At 40.0% G+C, this 18,127-nt stretch overlaps 1 protein-coding gene across 4 annotated transcripts in view; it reads right to left on the bottom strand.

Moving 5' to 3' along the window:
• Positions 1-18,127, bottom strand: part of ADGRA3 (adhesion G protein-coupled receptor A3) — a 106,511-nt gene that overhangs the window by 25,384 nt on the left and 63,000 nt on the right. For 2 of the 4 annotated variants that reach the window (XM_026648007.2, XM_024217128.2), the window contains 6 exons: positions 14,121-14,322; positions 8,218-8,367; positions 5,182-5,343; positions 4,694-4,897; positions 2,191-2,404; positions 1,743-1,951 (listed from right to left, as the gene is read on the bottom strand). In XM_026648007.2, the coding sequence (XP_026503792.1) occupies positions 1,743-1,951; positions 2,191-2,404; positions 4,694-4,897; positions 5,182-5,343; positions 8,218-8,367; positions 14,121-14,322 (1,141 nt within the window). The remainder of the gene's footprint in view (positions 1-1,742; positions 1,952-2,190; positions 2,405-4,693; positions 4,898-5,181; positions 5,344-8,217; positions 8,368-14,120; positions 14,323-18,127) is intronic. The other 2 variants (XM_024217126.2, XM_024217127.2) reach the window with 2 other exon arrangements.

The raw sequence follows: 18,127 nt of genomic DNA, 5'->3' as shown, positions 1-18,127 counted from the left end.
CATAGCAACAATGTTCCTTATAATCTTTATGTGTGAATATAGAAATCTAATCAGATTAATGGTCTATGCAAACATATAGATTGTGTATCTCCTTAAATTTTCTTTCCTCCAGGTGGCAGAATTATATTTAACTTGAAGTAAAATCCCTCCTTGAATGTAAGTTGAACAAGCGTAGGTAACATATTTCAGGTTTAAAAAAAGTCTATTACATTTTAGAGGATTAAATGTAAAAAAGTAAGATAAAATAATAGGAGTATCCAATTCTAGGATTGTAATGATGAAAGTACCTTCAACCATTCAAAAATAGCAACTTTTCATTTAAGCTGTCTCCCATTTAAAAGGCTCCATATACTATGGCATCATGCCAAATCTTACAAAGTTCCCCCCTTTAAAAAAAACAACTGCTTTTTGGTATTCTACCATTTAATCTTCTCTATTATTAAATATTTTTTTTAAAGTTTAACTGTTTGTTCTGCTAAATAGTAATAAAAAGCCACCACATTTTTCATGCATTACTTATCCCAAATTATTATTTTTCCTTCAAAACATGATTTGGAGAGAATGTTTGACTTATTTTTAAGACTATATGTAGCATCTCAAACGTAATAAATACTGATAATGATACCGCTATGCAATTTAATTTTGCAAATGTAACTTCTAAATGTTATTTATTATTAGTATTTCACCTGATTTCCTCTTATACTGATGTTCTCAATTTTGTATCCCAATCTATACTTTCGATTGTTAGAGGTCTGCTCTTATAACTCTGTGATAGGAACCATCAGAGCAGCACAAGGAAGCAGACAAGCAGAGTCCCTGTTGCTTTACCTGTCAGAAACAAAATGTACTGTTCCACCTTGCCTTTCCCCCCATAAGGTGATATCTTGGGAGACGTACATTTAGGAAGAATAGCAACTGTTTGCTAAGTTAGGGAGAAGGGGCCTTCTGGGAACAAGCAGTCACAAAAAGATAACCTACTATGAGGAAGGCACTTCTCTCAATTCACTATTTCATTCCTGCCGCTGTATTTCAGAATTGGTGTAATCATTTTACTGAGCTCAATACATGGGAGACATTCAAATCAAAATATTTGTAGGAATGTCTTTAACAAATACTGTACTTTGACTTGTGCAGTAACTAAACACCATAATCTTTTTTCTTATATTCATATATTCATTCACTTTTCCAGGAAGTATGATCATGAATACCGGATGAATAGGCATTTTATACCAATCTTCATTCAGTGGCTCTAAGCCAGGGTGTAGAAACTGACAAAAACCTCATATCCATAGATACTAAAACTAAGCTGACAAGTTCTATTGTTGCCTAGAAGTTATTTCCTATTATTTTTTCTCCTGCCTACTATTCTTCATTTGAGGCTGTCATTGTTAGACCTGGAATCTAAAGTTCACAAAAGCAGACTGGCAATTATTAGTTCATTAGAATAGATTTATATACCATAGTACCATACTGAAAAGTTTCATAAGAAAAACCTATTCTGTCTTTAAAATATTCTGCAGTAAAATTTAGTGTTGACAGTCTACCATTTTCAGCCAAACTTTATGCCAACATCTAAACCAATACAAACAACACGTGAAAATTGTTCTGAAGTTCGTTTGTGTGAGGATACCCCCCACTTCCACGGTATTTTATTATACTAAACGCAAAACATTTACTTCTCTATTTTTCCTGAACATTTTTTTATTTCTGATTAAATTAAAAAACCTTAATAAATACCATACCATCAAGACTGCATAGTTACTGAGGGAGTAGCACTGAATGGTAGTAATGTTTTCATCTGAAGAGATAATGTGACATCCATCAGACTTCCATCCTCCCTGTCCATTGAGCAAATCAAAGTCCCATTGTGCCGCAACAGCATCTGCTCCATGAGCAATACGTCGCAGTGTCACGTTAATAGCAATGTGGTGACTGGCGAGGCTTAAACCATCTGTTTGAAAAAAAAAATAAAAATTATGGAATTGATTTTATATAAAAATGTTTAAATGTTTAATTTTCAACACACACTGTAAATATTAATGTTGGATAATATCTGATTCTTAGAGGTGCACTAATTGAAACAACATTAGCACACCTCTTGAATATAAATGTCAAGGATCAATGTCAAGGTTTCCAAAGCTTTGGTATTTTTCTAAGGTCATACAAATGTAGTAATAACCAAAAACAAACCTATCTTGGTGAGAATAACTGGTGTTACTACGGTACGTCGTTTCCCATCATCTGCCAGATTTGTTGAATTTCCTGTTGCTGGGAAAAGTTTTCCATTGCGAAATGCAATAAGTTGAAGCTTGTAGATAGACTCATTTGCTGGCCTAATTTCTCTTTTCTGCTTTTGTGTAAAAAGGGAGGGTGGCAGTTGAATAGAAGCCTCTACAATAGTGTTCTATAAACAAACAGATTTTAAGAAGTATTAATCTCTGAACAAAAAAGGGATTTTTTGGTCTTATTTAGCAGCTCCTCCAATTCATCAGTGTTGGGCTTCCTTCCTCGCAACAGTGTCTGAAGGAAACAAAGTTTATACAGAGCTCAGGACTGTAAACTCTAATTATTTTTTGGACGGAGAAGTGCTTCAAATAATCCACCAAAACATGCTTTAACTAAAAACCTTAACACACCTTTAATATGGAATTATTTGTTAATCATTGCCAGAAGCTGGGAATGAGTGACAGGGAATAGATCACGTGAGGATTACCTGTTCTGTTCATTCCTTCTGGGGCACCTGATGTTGGCCACTGTCGGAAGACAGGATACTGGGCTAGATGAACCTTTGGTCTGACTCAGTATGGCCGTTCTTATATTCTTAAGATGGTGGGAGATTTTATACATAGTTACCTTTCTGATAGCCAGTAAAGCTCAAATTGTTAATAAAAAGTTCCTACAGTTGCAGGCGTCGACTTCCTCTCTACATGGGGGGGGTGTGCTTGACCCCCTCCCACTCCGACCCAGGCCCCACCCCCATTCCACCCCTTCCCCCAAACCCCTGCCTCTTCCCCATCCAGTTCTGCCCCCACTCCTCTCCCAGCACCTCCTGCAAACCTGAAACGCGGCTAGTGGGAAGCGCTGGGAGGAATTGATCAGCGGGGCCACTGGCAGACGAGGCACTGAGGGGAGGGGTGGGAAGCTTGGCTGCCGGTGGGTGTTAAGCACCCACTAATTTTTTTCTTTGGATGCTCCAGGGCTATGCCAGTCAGCGCCTATGCCTAATGTTTTGGGAGATCTCTTGGGAGCTAGACATGACAGGCAAGGCCAAATGCCAGACATGCACACAGGCAGATGTAAAGGTAAATGCTGTAATTGTTTCATTTGGAGCGGTATTATCAGTGCTTGAATTACAGGAGGGACTTAAGGGGGCTGGGCCCCCTTACTACTTTTAGGAGCTACACCGTTCTTATTCAAAGGCACCGGGGGACATGTTTGGCTCCCTTATTTCTTCCCTGGTAGAGCAGAGAATAGCAGCATAAGAGTCAGCCAGAGGATACCATGGCACCTCGTTCCATGTTGCCTGCAGGACTGCTCATGGGGGGGGGTCCTACTTTTTTCCCCTCATAATTCAAGCACTGGGCATTATCTACAATTTTGTACACAAGTTATTGGTACAGTACATATCTGCAGTAAAGGTCCAATATATTAAGCAGTAATGGCAAATTGATAAGCTACACTGGCATTTAATCACAAATGGATTTTCCATGGAGTCACAGTTAAGTACTTTCCCCTATATATAGACAAATGAATCTGTCAGAGTTGTTTTCTAGTTTGTACTCCTTCACACTGTCAGTATTTATCTAGATATGTATATGTCCTCAATCACCATATGAGACACACTTGTTTAGACTGTGTGTCAAAGTAAAAAATTTGAGTTAAGTCAATGTATCTTAAAAGGTAACTTGCAACAAAGAGTCCTGTGGCACCTTATAGACTAACAGACGTATTGGAGCATAAGTATTCACCCACGAAAGCTTATGTTCCAATACGTCTGTTAGTCTATAAGGTGCCACAGGACTCTTTGTTGCTTTTTACAGATCCAGACTAACAAGGCTACCCCTCTGATACCTATTTTAACTTGAAAGTTAAGTGTAACATGCAGATAGCATAACAAAATAAATGTACTGAAAATTAAAGAGAGGTCAGGAGGTAATTCAATTTCCATGCTGCTGAAATACTGTACGTGTCTAATGCCTTGTCTACACTACACAGTTCTGTCAGCAAAAGAGACATGAGGCATTGCAAACTCTTCCCAAAGCACCCTGCAGCCAGTTGCACATTGGGATAGATACCCACAGTGCACTGCTCTCTATGTTGATACAAGAACTTCCCGTGTAGATGTACTCTGCCGACACAAAGAACATAATTTGGACATACAACAGAGGCATAACTTTTGTCGACAAAACTCTATAGTGTAGATATAGCCTGAGAGTATGGTGGAGGAGATACTTTTTTTTAAATGTAGACACCAGTCCGTTAAGAATTGTTTTGAGTAATTAAGCCAAAAGCAACACAAAACCAACTTCTTTATTCCTCTCGTAGATTCTCTGCCCTGGTTCTTAAATAACTGTTCCGTATTACAATGCAGTAAGAATATTTTAACATTGGAAACTTAATTTAAGCCCGCTTTCCAACCAATTAATCTCTAATTAAGTCTTATAAGTCAATATAGAAACAATGAGCGTCAGACCTTTAATGCCAAACTTGACAGTGTATTTGAAACATTGCACTTAAAGCTTAATTGCTTATCTAGGTTTCCATCTGGATCTCTTCTCCCATAGTCAGAAAGTCCTGTACGGTCTGATGCAGCCACTTTCTGAAATACAGTGCATGTCATCCCAGTGAAGCCAGTTGCCTTTATTACATAAGCCTCCAGAGCAATATTTGGAGAGTACTGTGACAAGAAAAATCATATAGACATTAAATAACTTTATACCACATAAAAACAATCTTCAAAGGATTCTGCACATTAATTTTATACAAAGATCAGAAAAGCATTCTGTAACACTGTCAGGTTAATTTGGTCGGAATATTTTTTTTTTCCTTTTAGGAATTCCAAATATTCTAGACCTCAAAGCACAAATCAGACAATGTCAAAATCTATTAAGTATGAAAAAAAAAACACATTTCAAAATAAATCAGAAATGTTTACTTTAAATTAAGGAACTTTATGCTTACTGTTGAGTAAACTTGAGCCCCATTTGCTAGTCGATACATAGCAATTCTCTGTAAACATTGTACAATTCTAGTGCAAGCTTTGGCCTCTCTCTGTGACATCCACAAAACACGTTCATCAGCTAGCATAATGTTACTTGCAATGTCCACCATCACATCACCAAGCTAGTGCGGGACACAAATAAGAAAACACCAAATAAGAAATCTGTCAGCTTTGGTAATTCATCTTTTGGCACATCAATAAGAAGCATAAGATCCTTTTAAAGCCAGAATTATTGGAAACCCAATACTACTGTCAGCATCTTAAAAAAAACAAAAAACAGTTGTTCCCACATCAACCATTATTTGTCAGGTATGAGTTACTGGAGTGGCTTTTAAGAGTCAGATATTTACCTCACTGTAGCATTACTTTTAAGACAATATATTTTGTTTTCCCCTTCTGTCAGTTAAATGCAATACTATACTCCAAAAGCAAAACTGCACGAGACATTTAAGAGGACTACCATCAACTTCAACTTTAATCTATTCAATAATTAAAAGTAGTTTTCGGTGGTACTCCTAATACCCAGACACTGTCAATTCTGGTAGTTTTGAGTTTTTCTTTTCCCCCCCTCTCTTTTGCCACAACCTCCCACCCTCCTCTTCCCCCTGGCCCTGGAAATTTACTAATTTAGACCCCAAACCTGCAAACATATATGCACATTCTTAACTTTGAGCACTGCCAACAGCTCTGTGAAGTGAAGGACACCTGTAAGATTTTACAGGATCAGTGCCTCATACAGAGGAAACAGCCACACAGACTATACACAAATGCTCTCAGATGAACCAAAAACAAACGAACAAACAAACAAACAAAAACCTGACCTCTTTCAGTTACTGTAATCTGGGGTGTTACTTTTTAACAATGGCAGGTAAGAAGACAGCAGTGAGATTTTTAAGCTTTTCAAACAAGAAAGTCCATACCTGAAAGTGAAGATTTGCCACATCTTTTCCACTGCTCTGCTAGGGACTGATGCTGCAAGGTGCTGAGCACCGTCAACTGCCAGTGAAGTCAACAGAGAGAGGGCGGCACTCAATACTTTGCAGGATCAGGCCCTTATTTAATAAATATTTCTGAAATCAATCAAAACTAAACCAAATGGATAAAATGCTTATTAATTTCGTTATAAAACATACCACTTCCTTAAGTCTGTTGGTTAAACTGATAATTTACTGTAAAAGTCAACAAGAAATTCCTAAAATTATAGGAATCAAACTTCATCGATTCTCTCTGCATAAATCATGAACTTATTATAAAGTCACACTCGCCCACTCTTTCGTCAATATCATCAAGAGTTTTCTTAAAATGTTTCTAAGCCTTGATGACTTTTTTTTTTTTTTTCTCCATTTTCTTACGTGGAATAGTGGAACACAGACACCCCCACCCCCGAATGTTTGTTTTTTCTAGTGGACACCTGACACTGAGGAGGCTATTAAGATTACAATTCATGTATTCTACATCTTTCAGACTATTCAAACTGCACAATGAAGAGCCATTTGGAAACGTATTTCATATATTTTCAGCTCTACATTTTAATTAATTCCAGGTAAGCAATGTGTAGTGATTAATTTAAAACTTTATTTTTATTGAGACTAAAGGAAGATTATTAAATGTATTGGCTATTCATGCTAGAGAATGGGCTAACACTTGCAACTTTCCAACATACCAACAAATCAAACAGGTTTCACTAAATATGGTTAAAAAACCAAAAAGAACAATACATCATCTAACAGAGGAACTTCAGCTACTATTAAAAACACTACCTATGAATTTAACGTTGACGGTTTTATCGCTTTTATTGCCTTCAAGTAGTGGCAGAGTGACACCAGATTGACAAATCATTGCTGAGAAAACAATACCCTTATAATATAATAAATCATGCAACAATCCATATTTTAGGTTAGGTACGAAAAACAGTCATTTAATAAATTACTTTAATTATTTCACAAACATATAGAAAAATTAAATTTAGGACAAATTAACTGAGCTATGTATTTAAAAGGGAACTGCAATGTGAAAATCCTCCAAAGAGTTTTACTGTGAATTTTTAGACTACATTATTTGTTCAGTACGTGCATGGGTTGGGGGTGTTTTTTGGCCAAGTTCCAAATTATTGCAGTGATCTCCAACTTTCCAACATGCACTGAATAGTGAGATACAGACCACTGTTCAGCAGTGAAACAGAGTTTCTACCCACTTCCCCTCAACAATAAGCACTCTCTAAGATATTATTTTACTGTCTTATATCCCATAAGATATAAGAGGACTGAAAAACCTTAGGGCACGTCTTCACTACCTGCCGGATAGGCGGGTAGCAATCGATCTATCAGGGATCGACTTATCGCGTCTAGTGAAGACATGATAAAATTGATCCCTGATCGCTCTGCCGTCAACTCCGGAAATCCACCGTGGCAAGAGACGAAAGCGGAGTCGACGGCGGAGCAGCAGCGGTCGACTCTCCGCCGTCCTCATAGCCAGGTAAGTCGACCTAAAATACGCAACTTCACGTAGCTGAGGTCGACCCCCCCCCCTCCCCCCGTAGTGTAGACCTAGCCTCTGAGATACAGCTCAATATTGAATAAAGTCAGGCTATCTTGGGGGGGGGAAGATAAGTCTTGTTTTATTCATTACTGAGAGGATTTCTGAGGTTTTCATTATTCATCTTTTTATATAAAATCATTCTAATGAAAACCTGGGTGACCCACTCTATACTAAATAAAACCAGACTTACTGTACCTATCTCCCTGCTCCAGTGCTGACCAGAAACATTACAGGTCCAGGTCCTCCAATGCTGTAGGATCTCAGCATGAGTACAAAGTCTTTGACCCTAGGTCAGCAACTTCAGGAACCTACTAAACAAAGAAAAAAATGGAATAGAACCTGAAATTTAAGCTCCTCAACCTAAGGTTTAGAAGGTTTTATTATTTAAAACAGGTATTTTTAATAAGGCAAATATTTCATCCGCTTATCTTGAAAATGGTATCAAACGTTAAAGGTACCTCTTTGTACTTTTCGGCAAATCTTCCAAATTTTTCTATCATTTCAGCCACAAAAATAACATCCATCTTATCAGAAAAATTTGCTGCTTCAACAGTGTAAGCCAAAAGCTGTCTTGCTGTTGCAACTGCATTAGTAAGGTTGAGTGGCATCTATATAAAGAACAAATATGAGTACTGAAAAAGGAAAATTTAAATCTAAATACAATTTAGGAGAATGCCTGTTTCAAATTTGAGACTATTGTATAACAAAAACAAAACCTTAATTTTTTAAATAAAGTACAATTAATACATTTCTCTTCCTTTGCACATCTATTTCCTGTGTATATAGGACAAAATTGTTTTCCAAAATTCCTAGAGCATGAAAAATATGTTTTATAGCTAGGCAAGTTAAGAGAAAGCTACACACACCACAGCCACAATATCTATTGACATATTTAAAATAATAGAAAATGTACTTGAAATTCATGAGAGGCTCTCCCTAAAATATAAGAAAAGTTCAAGGTCGGACTCCTGCAACAAGAACCAGGCAGGCGGACTCCTGCATCCTCCCAGAGTCCTATGGACTTCCTGTGGCACTGCACAGCGTCTCACCTGCATGGTTCTCTTTGCAGCATCAGTGCCTGAACCAGTAGATTTGGAAGCATGGTTTTAGAAAACAATGATAGATATCCCTAGTGTACAATAGTTCAGCAGCGATAATGCATCATTAAAAAAATCAAGTTCCAGAGTTCAAATACTTCATATAATCTCTCTGGGATTTTCTTTTTTTAAACCAATGAATTCATTTTTCATTAAAAGGTCACATTCATGGGGGACGGCTAGCTCAGGGGTTTGAGCATTGGCCTACTAAACCCAGGGTTGCGAGTTCAATCCCTGAGATGGCCATTTAGGGATCTGGGGCAAAAAAATAATTGGGGATTGGTCCTGCTTTGAGCAGGGGATTGGACTAGATGACCTCCTGAGGTCCCTTCCAACCCTGATATTCTATGATATGCAAGTCACAGTACAATGTATATCCATCTGCCTGGATTAAGCAATATTTCCATAATTTTTTCTTAAGATAATGAAGAATTCCCTTTAACACAAAATTAATTGTAGCAGTCACATCTGAATGTTCCATTTTATTCAGTAAGGGTTTCCCTCCATTTCGGAGCCAGACCAATATTTGATTTAAACTACCAGATATTAAAAAGATAACAATATATCTAGTCTCTAAATAAAGACAAAAACAGTCCAGCAAAACAAATCTTTGGGCCTAGATTTACCTTGTCGGGGGCCCCCTGTGCGTGGCATTGAGAAGGGCCAAACCTGAGTCCCTGCAATTCCACTCAGGTTTGGTTTGGCTGTCCCTCTGTCATGATGGCAGGGGGTAAGGGAGGAATGATGATGGGGCCAAAGTTGAGTGAGTGGTTTTGCAACCTGGCATTTTGGGTTGCAGGACGAGCTGCCCTACCACAGGGGTGGGAGTGGAGTGAAGATGCTGGTGAGTGGCCAGGATGTTGGAAGGCACTCTGGGCTGTGGTGAGTGGGATATATTTCAGGGCTCCTGGGATATGTGTGGGGACTCTCAGCGTAAGTGGGAGCTGGTGAAGGATTGCTGGGATATATGTGGGGTGAGAGGCATTTGTTTCTGTGTCTAGTGAACGTCTGGAGAGAGGGTGCTTTGCTAAGTGGCCCATGTTGTGCAGGGCGGTCAACAGTTGCAGAAGAATTAGACTAGGGTCACAGTGACACTCAGGTGTGCCCCATTCTCTCCTCTGTCATGGTGGGGGCAGCTGGGCCAAATTTGAGGGCAGGTGTGGGGAAGGCCCCATTTCCATAGTGCACAAGGCCCCAAAACTATTCAATCTAGTACTGAAAATCTTCTCTAGATTTCACTTGGGTTTTAATTATTAAACTTAACCGTCTTGGGAGATTCAAATATTTTCTGTGCAAAAAAATAACTAACAATTTTGCTGACCTACCTAAAATTTTGTTACACAGAAAAAGACGATAATGCTTAGATTACTTCTTCTAAAGGAATAATTAAATCACAGAGCTCAGCATTAAGATAACATTCTTGAACATTCCTTACAATTTTGACAGAGCAGAGAAATAATTATACATTTAAACATGGAAAAATCAGACCAGTAATCCTGCTTCTCTTAAGATATCCCTGACAGGATTTTCACCCTGGGTTTCAGTTTCCTAACGTGAGACTTGCAGAACTCTCCCTAACCCTGAAAAAAATATTGCTCACCAAAGAGCAGTAGTAGTAGGGTAGAATATAAGCCAGGCTCCCTAATCACAAATAACACAAAGAGTGAGAGAAAGGAGTATCATCATCCCCATGTTACAGATGGGGAATGAAGGCACACAGCTATTAAGTGATTTTTTTCAAAAGTTACACACAGAAAGTCTGAGGTAGAGCAAGGACTTGAACCCAGATATCCTGAATTCCAGATGGTGTTTTGGCGCTAGTTTTCTAATACCATGTCGTATTGGTAACACCATTGAACCATAGTTACTGATTCTGCATGTGTATCACATAGTAATATTTGTAGAAGATTATAGTTAAGGCTCTCTCTCCTTGCTGTTTGCTTTTAATAGTTAATGGAAATTTATTCAGAATTTCCAGGTAAGTGTTTCATTTATAAACACCCACATAAGAGACCCATGGCTGACTGCAACTCCCGGGTAAATTCAATAATTTATTTGGACGAGGTTTCAATTATGAGTGATTCTGGGTTTGAAAAACATGCAAAGAAATTGCACCAGGAATTTGGAACCTCGCAGGTTTATTTACTTGTTAAAAGTAAATGCACACTTAGACTTGAGAAGATCCAGTGTTATGTGTGTGTAATTCTTTTATCCAGCATTAATTTGCAAGTTGTTTCAAAATTAAAAATTAAAGTTTCCTTCTATATTTTTAGGAAGGCTTTTTCTTTTTTCTTTTTCACTTTTTGTTCATTTTCTTTAATGGAATATTTCTGGGACAAAGAATAAACAGGATTAAGTGAAAAGTAAGATTTAAGGCTGACCACATCCTGGATCATTTTCATATTACTTAAAATTTAATTTCCAGTGGAAGGACTACAGAAACTTGTAGTCTGTACTTATGTCAGATTTCCAGTTTTTCCATCTGTAAATGTTCATAATTCACAAAAAGCAGTATTAGTCCATTTCAATTTTCTATGATATTTTGAAATTTTAATATTTCTTTTCAAGTATTAGGCATAATCTGTTACAACAGTCTTACAAAACATTGGTGAGTGAGTGAGAGTGGGCATAAAGAGAACCATATTAGGCCCTGATTAGAAGTTACAAATTCCTGATTGCTGCTGTTACTCAGCACTGTTTTTCAAACCCAGAGCCCCAATTTTTGGGTGAATGAGTGTCATTTAACTAACATGAGTGACACTTCACAAATGTTTATGGTTCATCATGCAGAGTGCCTACAATTACATTTACAATGGTGTTAGTTAACTCAAAGTTATTGTCAAATCAACTCAAATATCAAAGAACAAAACACTACAATCTAGACAGGGCCTGAAAGTGTCTCAACACAAAAAACTATAGGGTAAAAAATGTACGGTATATTTTTAATTATGATTAATATCTCTATTTTTAAAGTATATATGCATTTGTAAATAAATATTAATGATTTACAGAATCAATAAACTGTCTACAACAAAGTGATGTTCCAAGAGTCTGTGTGATTAAATTGGAGACAAGAGCAGCTCAGAATTCAATAAGTCTGACCCAGCGCTATACTAGATTAGACAGCTAGAGTAACCTTTTACATTCTGGGGAGGGTGTTTGAGGTTGAGATGTGGTGGACTAGGCCCAGAGGCCTCAGGTTCCTTTAACACCCATCCCAGGAAAGGAGCAGTAGAGAGGTCCTCCAAGCGGGCTAGAGTGGCTGCAGCCAATCAGGACTCAGCAGGCCCATATAAAAGGAGCTGCAGGGCCAGAGTGAGTTCAGTCTACTGGTAGGTACCGGGGAAGCAAGAGGTGCTCCTTGGCTGGCTGCAGGGGCTGAAAGGGATGGACAGATCAGTTGCAGGGACTGGGGGAGCCCAAGAATAGCTCCTGGCTGGCTGTTGGGACTAAACAAGTAGTTATCGGCAGGGACCGGTGGGGAGAGGAAAGAGCTTCTGGCTTGCTGCTGGGACTCAACTAAGATGGGCTATGGGAAGTGGGCCAGGGAAACATAGAGCAGCAATTAGTAAAGGGACACAGAGCAGGGGGTGGGACCAGTTCCCCCTCCCCCACTACCCTGTTTCCCCGAAAATAAGACAGTGTCTTATATTAATTTTTGCTCCCAAAGATGCGCTAGGTCTTATTTTCAGGGGAGGTCTTATTTTTCCTGGAGCTTCGGGGCCTTATATTCCAGGGTGGCCTTATTATCGGGGAGGTCTTATTTTCGGGGGGATGCCTTATATTACAGCGAGAGGCAAAACTGGAAGTAGGTCTTATTTTCGGGGGATGTCTTACTTTCGGGGAAACAGGGTAGCCACTGGGAGGAAGTAGCTATGCCTTAAGGAAGAGAATTAGAACTGTGGCACCCCAGAGAAGGGGGCTGCACTGAGACTGACTCAGTGGGGAGCTGTGGTCAGCGAACTGCAAGCTCAGCAGGAAAGCTGGGGTCACTGAGGACTTTAGGAGAGGTAATGAGTCCCCAGGGAAAATGCCCTCGGAGTGCTGCTCAAGTCTGGAGTAGGAGCCTTGCAACCTAGCCAGACCAAACCAGGGTATCGTGATAGGCGCTGTTGGACTGGGTAAAGACTGAGCCCAGGGAGGGGTGCAGGACATTGGAGACATTTTGGATTGTGTACCCCGGAGTTTCTTTAATTTCGCATATGGACTGTGCATGACTCAGACGGAGGGCTGAGTCACCGAAGACCCACCTGAGGAGTGCAGTGGCCGACAGGGGGCAACTAGTGGAGGAAATTGAGAAAAAACTGCAGAATGCACACACTCGATGACCAGGGGGCGCTCACGAGAGGTGAGTGCACCCCATTATCAGAATTCTCCAATTCACTAAAAAATCTGATGGCCTCTGAAAGGAAAGCTAAACCAAATTTTTGTGTAATCCCGCAGGTTCCAATGTTAGGCTCTGAGCTGTGAAGTGCTAATAAAGAGACATGTTCAGATAACAAATGGTGTATACATTGATCCAGTGAATGCTAGATACTTTAACTAAGGCTAACACTTCATCATGCATATTTTTAGTAAAAGTCACCTGGGGGAGGATAGGTCAGTGGTTTCAGCATTGGCCTGCTAAACCCAGGATTGTGAATTCAATCCTTGAGGGGGCCATTTAGGGAACTGGGGTAAAAATCTGTCTGGAGATTGGTCCTGCTTTGAGCAGGGGGTTGGACTAGATGACCTCCTGGAGGTCCCTTCCAACCCTGATACTCTATGATTCTATGACAGGTCACGGGCAATAAAGAAAAATTCACGGAAGCCCATGATCTATCCGTGACTTTTACTAAAAATATGCATGACAAAATGGGAAGCTGCGGGCTCCCCATCTCACCCAGGGGTGGAGGGCTCAGAGCTGCAGGTTCCCCCCCACCACCAGTGGCTCCAATCTTGGGGCACCCCCACAGGTCGCGGCAGCTCTGGCTCCGTGCTCCGGGGAACCCCTGCGCTCCGGGGCTGGGAGGTGTGCGGCAACCACGGGGCAGTCCTGCTGCCCTCTGTGGCTGGGAGCTCGGGCTCCTGCAGTTCCCAGCCACCAGGTGTGGCAGGGACCCTACAGCTCCCAGGTGCCGGAGGCTCAAGACACGGATTCTGTGACAAAGTTGTAGCCCTATTGCAGTGGGGAGGCAGATTTTTGTAAATCTTCAATGAAAATAAGATCTTGATTGAAGTTATTTTAAAACAGTTTCACAAAAGATAGGAGAAGTGCAAATTACCTGATTAAACATATACAGGACTCGAGTAACATCATTTGCATATTGGCACCGAGAATAGTCCTCTTCTGCCCAGAATCCTCCTCTGTCACATCTGCGCCAAGCTCTTCTCTCATCCTGAGAGTTGCCAGGATATATCCCACTGCCAGCAGAGTAACGAGTACACAGTAGGTATGCAGTAATGCCTGCCAATGTTCTAGGCCACCTACAGAGTTGAAGGCAAAAGATTAAACAAACTTACACGACAAGTGTAAAAAATTGAGTAAATAAAAGAATTAAGCACTATGACACCATATAAAAGACACTTCAGAACGAAATATCTGCAAACTATTTAAAAGGCCACATTGGCTAGCCTTCAGCATTTTCAGGCAATTTGTATCTGAATTTATTAACAAAAATGAGTTCTAATGTCAGTATTCTATTGTTTCTATTATTTCATCAGTCTGCACACTGGAGAGAAAGAAAAGTTATATAAAAACTCATTAGAAAAGATTGCAGTTTTGCTTCAAATGGGAATTTACTTAATTTTTGTGGCAAGATTTCCAGATTAAGTGTTCTATAATTGGATGTTACATACACTATGAGATGTTCTGCAGCTTTTCTACTTGTTCTGCTCACATGTGTTAGTATAACTCAGATTTACTCCATCTGTCTGCTGATTCTCAGCTGCAGATATCAACAGGAGACAGTTCAAAGTGAGCTGAAAGCAACTGGAGCAGCATCATATATCTACAACACAATTTTGATATTCTCTTATCACACCATTTTCTGCTGTCACAGTGAATAGAAATTAATTTTCATGTGAGAACAACCTCTCATCTACATTGACAAGGAAAAGGCAGGGAAAAAAGGTTTCCTTGGAAGGAAACAGATGTTCTACACCCACATTTGGTTTGTGACCATGCACCCCCCAAACAAAATTCTCTATCTCTAACCTTTACTTTCTTTTTTAAAGCATAAAACAAATAGGATAATACAGAAAAAATGAAATGGCAACATTTCATTGCACTGATTAGTCACTAAGCATGTCATAAAGGAGTCCAAATGATATATTAAAATACACAGTTAAGCAGCCAGGCTAATTAGCATATTTCCATCAATACGAACAATGGAAGATTTAAAAACCATGAAAAATATCTGGCATGTCAAATACTTCAAGGCCATCAACCCAACACAAACTTAATTAAAACGTAGTCCCCTTCTTGAGAATGAGCAATTGAAGTTTCTCTTGCCACCTCCACTTTTCTACCTAGTAAGCAAATAGGACTAAAGCAAGTTTTCCTTGAACAGAATTAGGAATTAGCAGACTGATAAACAGGGACTGTTTTGGTTTTCAAACAGTTTGAAACCCAGCCATTTTCCCCTAAAGCAGATAAAAAAAGTAATATTTTAGACCTGAACTTTTTGTTCAGTAAATGATTACATATTTAATTACAACTATATCTAGTTTAAGATAATCTCAAAATATGTCTAAATTTGAAAGGTACATTTCTGTGTCTGAAGAAGGAACAGAATGCAGACACTAGAGGGGGTTCCACAAAAAGAGGAGGAGGTGGAATTTGAGGATCATTACAGCTGTAGTCTTCATTTTCACTGGTAACACAGAAGAGTAACATTAGCTTCTGTTCCACATTGAAGGTCTTCTGTATCATCAAATTCCTACTTGTCTTCAAAGGTCACCTTCCAGGCTTTTCAGTGGTGGGCAAGCAGATTTAAGAGCTGAAAAGCAAGTGTCTACCCTCACACATTTTGAAGAAGATATAGCAGGTTTAGGTGGAGACCTCTGACTGGAGCAACCCATAAATGGATGGGGACTTGATAGTTGGTATCACAGGGCCACCATTGGCCGTGATATCATAAAAGAACCTCAAAGCGAGTAAGAAGTCCAAAGGGGAAAACTGTATCAGTTGTTAGAGTACATGAAAATAGGAGAGGGAGGCTCTTCAATTTCAGTGGCAGTCAGAGGTCTCAACATTATGTGGTAATGAAGTGCTGATCATTTTATGGTGACATGATGCAGTGTGGGAAAGAGAACAAGACTATATTTGTATATTGTGGCCATTGCTACAGTAGCCGAGAGCCCATAGGGACAAGAGAAGAAATTTATCTTAAAGAAATTCATTTCCCCAACAGCAGGCCTGTAACCACCCACACAAACGTGGGCGTCCATCAACATTCATGCAATGTGTGGAGCTGTTTAGAGTTGTTTATCATTCCCACCTCCATTTCTATAAATGCCATCATTTAGACTTAACCAGGATGGAAAACATGTATTGATGTCAAAACAAATCACTTTAAAAGCAGTGGTTCTCAAATGTGGCGTGAGCCTCCTTAAGAGGCAAGAAGGAATATTCACGGGGGCGTGCAGCAGGGACAGCCCCCAATGGGGGCAGGGAGGAAGTACCACACTTCCAGTCCCGCTCTGCCCCCCTCCCAGCTCCGTCTCCAACCCCGCTCTACCCTCATTCCCTCTCCGCCCCCAGACCAGCTCCACCTCTAGCCCCAGCTCTGACCCCCAGCTTCTGCCCCCAGCTCTGCCTTCAACCCAAGCTCCACTTCTAAGGAAGCCTTGGCTATGCAGTAATAGTGTGTGGGTGGGTGGGTGGGTGGGAGGGGTATGGGCAGATTCTGCTACTGGTAAGGGGGGCAGGACTGGAAAAGTTGGAGCTTTAAAGGGATTGAGTAATGGGTAAAGGATCTTTCCCAGCACAGTTTTAACATTCCAGAACATGTTGTGACATTCCAAAAAAGATATTTTATGCAAGAAGTGCATATTATTTCTCCTTTCCTTCTGTAGAGGAGTGGAAGCCAACAAGGAGACAAACATCTTTCTTTAGACAGGGGAGATTCCCATCTGGGACACCTATACTTCTTCCATCAGGTGGTCCTAATAGGCAAGAAGGCTAGGAACTCCAGGAGTTCCTTAGCCAAGCACTAAGATCCTCCTTATGCTCTCTATTTCAGAGTCTACTGTCTGTATCACACTAGGTAAGAAGAAAGGGGAACTCCTCTAAAATCTTTTAGCAGAGCAAACCTTTACTGGGAGCGTAACCCCAGAACTTAACATTACTGCAGTCCAGCCATTGCTAGCTGAAAATCAAATACCACATAACTAGGAATAATCTTAGGCCCAGAAAGGCAAGGTTAAACAGCTGCATGTTTGCAGTTCTGCTAATCAGAATGGGAGGATGGGACAGAGTTAACGGACCATAAGAATGGAAGGAATGTTTGGATAGTCAACCTTGGTTAAGTGCCCCTAACATATACGTTTTATTGTTATGAATAGAAATGCTTGAATGATAAGAGATAATGAGTAGTTTGCTGAAATTAGGAGAATTGGTGACCCACTAGGTTACTATGGTGACCCACTAGGAGTCACTATGAGTTGTGTGTTCTGTTAGTTATAAAAGATTAGGCAAAAGGATACACTTTGGAGCTGTCTGAGGAAACTTTTCATTGGGCAAGGATCTGGCACCTAAACTCCCCAGCAGCTGAATGGAAGGAGGGTTCGCGGAAGGCTGGTTGCTGATTCCTCAAAGCTATCTCAGACTTTGGGTAAATATAAATGTCTGGAATGCTCTGAACCTATTGTGAAAGCATATATGTATGTGTGTGCTTGAGACTTAATAAAAAAGTAGTTTTAAATAAAAGCACCCTTGTTTGTACCAATCATTTATCAGACAGAAGAGCTGTGTCCCCATTGATTTATTCCTGACATCTTCTTGAGAGAAACAGTTAAGTTACCACTGCTTTGGGTTCTGAGAACCTTGGGTAACAGAAAAATGGTCCAATTGTGTGTGTGAACTGGAAGCCTCACAAGAGGGAGAATAGGATCTCCCAGCCATCTTACATCTACACTTGCAATTTGAGTTATATGAGAGCCAACAGACTGAGCTTCTGATTCTCTCTCTGATGAAACCAAAGCAGGACATGCAGGCCCTCTGATCTGAGCCTCTTTTGTGGAAAATGTGCTACTAGTCATGGAGGGCTCGCTGCAGCAAAGCCAGCAA

The sequence above is a fragment of the Terrapene carolina genome, unplaced genomic scaffold (genome assembly GCF_002925995.2).
Source record: "Terrapene carolina triunguis isolate 2854851 unplaced genomic scaffold, T_m_triunguis-2.0 Scaffold66, whole genome shotgun sequence".
NCBI classification, from domain to species: Eukaryota; Metazoa; Chordata; order Testudines; family Emydidae; genus Terrapene; species Terrapene triunguis.
The sequence above is the reverse complement of the archived record's forward strand: the minus strand, read 5'-3'. Positions and strand labels throughout refer to the sequence as shown.